The sequence below is a fragment of the Ipomoea triloba genome, chromosome 12 (genome assembly GCF_003576645.1).
Source record: "Ipomoea triloba cultivar NCNSP0323 chromosome 12, ASM357664v1".
In the NCBI taxonomy this organism is placed as follows: Eukaryota; Viridiplantae; Streptophyta; class Magnoliopsida; order Solanales; family Convolvulaceae; genus Ipomoea; species Ipomoea triloba.
This window is the reverse complement of record NC_044927.1, coordinates 5,488,450-5,496,042: the sequence shown is the minus strand read 5'-3', so window position 1 is coordinate 5,496,042 and position 7,593 is coordinate 5,488,450. Positions and strand designations below refer to the sequence as shown.

The 7,593-nt window shown below is 36.4% G+C and overlaps 2 protein-coding genes and 1 pseudogene across 2 annotated transcripts; all 3 read left to right on the top strand.

The window, feature by feature from the left end:
• The first annotated feature begins 251 nt into the window (after nucleotides 1-251).
• On the top strand, nucleotides 252-1,309 carry LOC115998890 (protein transport protein SEC13 homolog B-like). The gene has a single exon (XM_031238560.1). The coding sequence runs from the start codon at nucleotides 404-406 to the stop codon at nucleotides 1,307-1,309; it is 906 nt and encodes a 301-aa protein (XP_031094420.1). The 5' UTR covers nucleotides 252-403.
• Nucleotides 1,310-5,109: 3,800 nt separating this feature from the next.
• Nucleotides 5,110-6,182, top strand: LOC115998889 (annotated as a pseudogene).
• Nucleotides 6,183-6,596: 414 nt separating this feature from the next.
• LOC115998888 (protein transport protein SEC13 homolog B-like) lies at nucleotides 6,597-7,557 on the top strand. Its single transcript, XM_031238559.1, has one exon. The coding sequence runs from the start codon at nucleotides 6,652-6,654 to the stop codon at nucleotides 7,555-7,557; it is 906 nt and encodes a 301-aa protein (XP_031094419.1). The 5' UTR covers nucleotides 6,597-6,651.
• Nucleotides 7,558-7,593: the final 36 nt, after the last annotated feature.

Here is a 7,593-nt window from a genome sequence, read left to right as displayed (position 1 = left end):
TCATATTTTTATAGGATTTTTTTTTTCAAATGAGTTCATATTTTATAAATGGGAAATAATTCAATTAGAACTTGTTTTTTATTTTTTTTTTCTCAAATTTCTAATGGATAATGAGAACTTAGAAAAATTTAGAAGATGGAGAACGAAATATATATTTTCTAAATAATCACACCCTAATAAGACTCTGCATTTTCCTTTCACTTGAGTCCAACATTTGTATACTTTTCAAACTGTCTGACTATGAAGTTCATCTAATTTTTTACATATGTATAATGCCATATACGATTTATTTGATTTTTCAACTGCATACTATGAAAATATTAAGTATCCTTGTGGTTGTGTAATTTGGATTTCATATACAAAATGTAGGCAGAAAGTTGGTGAATAATAACTACACAATAAGATGCCTGCACAGAAGATTGAAACAGGTCATACTGACATAGTACATGACGTATCCATGGATTACTATGGAAAACGTGTGGCAACAGCTTCGTCTGATGCAATGATCAAAATAACTCGTGTGAGCAACAATTCTACTACGCAGCATCTTGCTACTCTAAGTGGTCATCGTGGTCCAGTTTGGCAGGTTGCTTGGGCACACCCCAAATTTGGTTCACTCCTTGCTTCCTGTTCCTATGATGGTAAAGTCATAATCTGGAAGGAAGGCAACCAAAATGAATGGACACAATATCGTGTTTTCAGTGAGCATAAATCATCGGTCAATTCTATTTCTTGGGCTCCCCATGAACTTGGGCTGTGCTTGGCCTGTGGATCTTCTGATGGATGTATCTCTGTTTATAGTGCCAGGTCGGATGGTAGTTGGGACACCAAAAGAATCGATCAGGCACACCCTGTTGGAGTAACTGCAGTGTCATGGGCTCCTCCAATGGTTCCTGGTGCTATAGTTGGCTCTGGTTTACTTGATCCTGTTCGTAAGCTTGCATCTGGTGGGTGTGATAACACAGTGAAGGTGTGGAAGCTCTGTAACGGCGTTTGGAAGATGGATTCTCTCCCGGCCATTCAGAAGCACAGTAATTGGGTGAGGGATGTCGCGTGGGCACCCAACTTGGGGCTTCCAAAGTCGACAATTGCAAGTGCTTCCGAGGACGGGACTGTTGTTATATGGAGTGTGGCAAAAGAAGGAGATCAGTGGGAGGGGAAGGTTTTGAATGACTTCAAGAATCCTGTTTGGAGGGTTTCATGGTCTCTGACAGGAAACATGTTGGCTGTAGCCTCTGGGGACAATAATGTCACGCTGTGGAAAGAAGCAGTGGATGGGGAGTGGCAACAACTCAAAACTGACCATTAGAATTCTGGTTATGCAGAAATTGTGTTTCATTCACACTTTTTTTTTTTTAAGTATTGTTTTAAACTATTCCTGTAAGGCTGTAATGTATTCGTTTGTTGATGGTAATGATTGATGATAGCCTTACTAATACCTTTCTACTGAATTTTCACTGTTATGTTCAAATTAGAAAGGAAAAAAAAAAATTTGGTTCGGAATTAATACCCGACTGCTGAGTCTAATTGGCAATAAAGAAAATTGAGTGCCTGTTTGCTAATTAAAAATTTTCTCCAGAAAATAGAAAACAAAATTTTCCGTATCAAATATCCCACATTCTAAATTTGTTGATTTTATCATATTAAACATATATACATAGATGATGTTCCTATAAGAACCAACCACCCCGTGAGTCAATGAGAACTAATATGGTGCATTAAATTTGTGCATATAGAGCATTATGATATGTGCCAGATAGAGCATTATGAGGCAGGGGTAGGCCGGTCCACCTAGCCCGCGGGCCAACTTATCCAGTTCCACCAAGGAGCGGGCCCGCAGCTGCCCGCAAGTAGGGCCATTTTAACAACTCTACTTACACTTTATTGATCTTCATTATTTAGATCTTTAAGCCTTTAATATAATTCTTTAGTGTAATTAATGATTAATAGTATTATAAAAAAAAAAAGAGTAAACATGACAAGGGAACAAAAAAAGTTGAATAAAAATGTTAAAGTTTCAAATATCAGCACTTTTACTATACTATTTTGAACTTTGTGATCACTGTTTTACATATATAGCAGAATGTTTAGATAAAACAACTCTTTCAGCTCTCAGGGTGTAATGTCTCTTCAGAGGAATGTCTCTTTATTGATTTTCAAAAAAAAAAATATCACACTCTAAAAAAAATTAAATAAGTTATTAAATTTAAAAAACTGATGCAACTAAATTATTTTTACTCCTTATACCAGGTTAATAACAAGTTATATTTTTATAGTTTATTGAAATGACAATTAATTTTTTAACGTCAACTTATCTATTTATTGCTCTTTTGAATGTCTATTATTATTATTATTATTATTATTATTATTATTATTATTATTATATTACTAGGGCATTCACAATGGTTCTCCCATTTTTATCCACAAAATTGTGGGTCCAAATTCCTGGCATCACTTTATAAAGAGCATCTATAGCAATGGTTTTTAGGATAGTGATGTAGAGGGAAGAGAAAAATGAGAGAGAATTAGTTGGGTCCAACTGCAAAATGAATTTTTGGAACAGTAATTGCGTCAGAAAGAAGAAGGAGAGTTGTGTATGTTGGGCGCACAACAAATGCCCACTAGGCGGGTGCTCGTTATTTCTCTTGTCAGATTCACTTTCACACCCTTTTTTGTTTTGATTTTTTTTTCCTTTTTCTATTTTTTATATATTTCTCCTCTCATATTATCTTTCCTAAGTACACTTATAAAAACTCCTGAAACATCACAAAAAAACACTACTATTACGGATGCTCTTCTCATCTCTTATTTTCTCTCCACTTCTTATCCCATTTTCTTTCTTTTTGTGAGTCTACTAATTTAAACTCCTACACATCATCTATTGTTTTATTCACTTTTCTATAATTAATAATTTCAACTCTATAATTATAATTTCGATGTTAAATACAAATTTTAAATAACAAAATAAAAATTTTGAAAAAATACTATATGTATAATTAATAAAATTAAAAATTTTAAAATAAATTTTATTATAAAAATTTACAAAATAAAATAACAAATAAAAAAAGGAAATCAAGCCGGCTTGATTTCAGTTACTCCGTATGAAATTCGGGTTCCCTGACCCGAGCCAATCACAACAAACCGGTAATACAATTCACAACTTTCTCTAACAGCCCTTAGAATGAGCGCTTAGCAGTCAACTCTCCATTCTCATGTACACTACCTGTTTCCGGCATTCTCTTAGCAGCCTATACCTCTGATCCGATCTGCCATTCAGATCACATTCTCCCTAACCGGTAAGCTCTATGTCTTGAAATCTCTGTTTGTAATTTGTTTGTATGTTGGCTTTTATATACTCGTAGGCGGTAGGCACAGTTTAATCGCAGAGTTCTTTTCTCCGCCTTTTTGTTGATTACGATTGAATCTTTGCTTGCGGAGACGCAGTGAGAAATTCCAGATCTATATCAAATGCATTGAAGATTTCGTGTTTTTTTTTTTTTTTTGGGTGGTGTAATTTTAGGTGTCATTTGGATTTCCTAATTTCATTTAAGTTATATGCGTTCCATTTATCTTTACTATCATGTTCTAAGGTTCTTTTTGGCTGTCAGAATGATTTTGTTACTAGCAGTGCTTCTTTGGGCTGAATGATTATGAAGTATGCTTAGTTATGATATATGACATAATAAATGTCTATTCGGAGCATCTCTGGCAAATTTTACATTTTTGTGTTCTATATAAGCGTTTGAGTTTGCTAAAAGCAAATAAGTTCTGTTTATGCCTTCCATATCACACAAATTGTTTATGCTAACTTGCATCTTCTTTGTTAGGGCTTTAGCATTTACTTCCTGTCTAATTAGATAGCAATCTTGGGAGAAGAAGGAAGATAGCTGTCTTGTTTCACGCACCAGTCCTTTGTCTTTTCATTTGACATATTAATTATGGAGTATTTGGTGAAGCATATATCCCGTGTTCTACTGTGCTAGTGTGCTGTGTAACATACTAGCAGTTCCTTACAATACACTTCAAAAGAAAAAAAGGTTTGCTATGGTGGGGGATTTCCTGAATTAGTTTGTGGGTTATATCTGAAATTTTTGTATATTCAAAATAAAATTCAGGTGATACCCACCAAATTGATGCCCAACCTCACTCTCCAAAATCTACCTATCCATATTACCACCACTACAGAATGATCACTGCTAAATATCCAACATTTTGTTTGCCTGCCCTCATTATCCACAATTGCCCATTTGAAATCTATCTTCCGCAGTTCCACTAAGGACATCATTCATTGTTGTCCGTCCCATACCATCTAGTACAAGAGCTTGGATATGCATATTTTGTTTGATTTTCACTGACTTTTAAGTTTCCCAAAAGTAGTGTCATTTGAAATCATGTTGGGTCATGATTTGGTTAAAATTAAAAGTAACAATCTGAACTGCAAACTTGATCCAAAGCAGATAATAGATACAAGATTTACATCAATTAATGAATTTTGAATCCCATTATTATTTGTAATTTTATATCGTATCCTGATTTCATTTACTTCAATATCAAAACTATATTTCAGTTAGATTTTTAGTTTACTTTTTATATCTAAAAAAAAAAGTTGATATTCAAATCCAAAAATAAAATCAGATTGGGCCTGAACCGCCTGATTTGATTTGAGATCCAACTTTGTTCATACTATTTTGACTTACCATTTACGTTCATATTTTTATAGGATTTTTTTTTTCAAATGAGTTCATATTTTATAAATGGGAAATAATTCAATTAGAACTTGTTTTTTATTTTTTTTTTCTCAAATTTCTAATGGATAATGAGAACTTAGAAAAATTTAGAAGATGGAGAACGAAATATATATTTTCTAAATAATCACACCCTAATAAGACTCTGCATTTTCCTTTCACTTGAGTCCAACATTTGTATACTTTTCAAACTGTCTGACTATGAAGTTCATCTAATTTTTTACATATGTATAATGCCATATACGATTTATTTGATTTTTCAACTGCATACTATGAAAATATTAAGTATCCTTGTGGTTGTGTAATTTGGATTTCATATACAAAATGTAGGTAGAAAGTTGGTGAATAATAACTACACAATAAGATGCCTGCACAGAAGATTGAAACAGGTCATACTGACATAGTACATGACGTATCCATGGATTACTAAGGTCATACTGACATAGTACATGACGTATCCATGGATTACTATGGAAAACGTGTGGCAACAGCTTCGTCTGATGCAATGTACTATGGAAAACGTGTGGCAACAGCTTCGTCTGATGCAATGATCAAAATAACTCGTGTGAGCAACAATTCTTCTGATGCAATGATCAAAATAACTCGTGTGAGCAACAATTCTACTAATGCAATGATCAAAATAACTCGTGTGAGCAACAATTCTACTAGGCAGCATCTTGCTACTCTAAGTGGTCATCGTGGTCCAGTTTGGCAGGTTGCTTGGGCACACCCCAAATTTGGTTCACTCCTTCTTCCTGTTCCTATGATGGTAAAGTCATAATCTGGAAGGAAGGCAACCAAAATGAATGGACACAATATCGTGTTTTCAGTGAGCATAAATCATCGGTCAATTCTATTTCTTGGGCTCCCCATGAACTTGGGCTGTGCTTGGCCTGTGGATCTTCTGATGGATGTATCTCTGTTTATAGTGCCAGGTCGGATGGTAGTTGGGACACCAAAAGAATCGATCAGGCACACCCTGTTGGAGTAACTGCAGTGTCATGGGCTCCTCCAATGGTTCCTGGTGCTATAGTTGGCTCTGGTTTACTTGATCCTGTTCGTAAGCTTGCATCTGGTGGGTGTGATAACACAGTGAAGGTGTGGAAGCTCTGTAACGGCGTTTGGAAGATGGATTCTCTCCCGGCCCTTCAGAAGCACAGTAATTGGGTGAGGGATGTCGCGTGGGCACCCAACTTGGGGCTTCCAAAGTCGACAATTGCAAGTGCTTCCGAGGACGGGACTGTTGTTATATGGAGTGTGGCAAAAGAAGGAGATCAGTGGGAGGGGAAGGTTTTGAATGACTTCAAGAATCCTGTTTGGAGGGTTTCATGGTCTCTGACAGGAAACATGTTGGCTGTAGCCTCTGGGGACAATAATGTCACGCTGTGGAAAGAAGCAGTGGATGGGGAGTGGCAACAACTCAAAACTGACCATTAGAATTCTGGTTATGCAGAAATTGTGTTTCATTCACACNTTGTTCATACTATTTTGACTTACCATTTACGTTCATATTTTTATAGGATTTTTTTTCAAATGAGTTCATATTTTATAAATGGGAAATAATTCAATTAGAACTTGTTTTTTATTTTTTTTTCTCAAATTTCTAATGGATAATGAGAACTTAGAAAAATTTAGAAGATAGAGAACGAAATATATATTTTCTAAATAATCACACCCTAATAAGACTCTGCATTTTCCTTTCACTTGAGTCCAACATTTGTATACTTTTCAAACTGTCTGACTATGAAGTTCATCTAATTTTTTACATATGTATAATGCCATATACGATTTATTTGATTTTTCAACTGCATACTATGAAAATATTAAGTATCCTTGTGGTTGTGTAATTTGGATTTCATATACAAAATGTAGGCAGAAAGTTGGTGAATAATAACTACACAATAAGATGCCTGCACAGAAGATTGAAACAGGTCATACTGACATAGTACATGACGTATCCATGGATTACTATGGAAAACGTGTGGCAACAGCTTCGTCTGATGCAATGATCAAAATAACTCGTGTGAGCAACAATTCTACTACGCAGCATCTTGCTACTCTAAGTGGTCATCGTGGTCCAGTTTGGCAGGTTGCTTGGGCACACCCCAAATTTGGTTCACTCCTTGCTTCCTGTTCCTATGATGGTAAAGTCATAATCTGGAAGGAAGGCAACCAAAATGAATGGACACAATATCGTGTTTTCAGTGAGCATAAATCATCGGTCAATTCTATTTCTTGGGCTCCCCATGAACTTGGGCTGTGCTTGGCCTGTGGATCTTCTGATGGATGTATCTCTGTTTATAGTGCCAGGTCGGATGGTAGTTGGGACACCAAAAGAATCGATCAGGCACACCCTGTTGGAGTAACTGCAGTGTCATGGGCTCCTCCAATGGTTCCTGGTGCTATAGTTGGCTCTGGTTTACTTGATCCTGTTCGTAAGCTTGCATCTGGTGGGTGTGATAACACAGTGAAGGTGTGGAAGCTCTGTAACGGCGTTTGGAAGATGGATTCTCTCCCGGCCATTCAGAAGCACAGTAATTGGGTGAGGGATGTCGCGTGGGCACCCAACTTGGGGCTTCCAAAGTCGACAATTGCAAGTGCTTCCGAGGACGGGACTGTTGTTATATGGAGTGTGGCAAAAGAAGGAGATCAGTGGGAGGGGAAGGTTTTGAATGACTTCAAGAATCCTGTTTGGAGGGTTTCATGGTCTCTGACAGGAAACATGTTGGCTGTAGCCTCTGGGGACAATAATGTCACGCTGTGGAAAGAAGCAGTGGATGGGGAGTGGCAACAACTCAAAACTGACCATTAGAATTCTGGTTATGCAGAAATTGTGTTTCATTCACAC

What these genes read in the sequence shown, in the direction of transcription:
- LOC115998890 (XM_031238560.1), top strand. Translation starts at nt 404, where the DNA reads ATGCCTGCACAGAAGATTGAAACAGGTCATACTGACATAGTACATGAC.
- LOC115998888 (XM_031238559.1), top strand. Translation starts at nt 6,652, where the DNA reads ATGCCTGCACAGAAGATTGAAACAGGTCATACTGACATAGTACATGAC.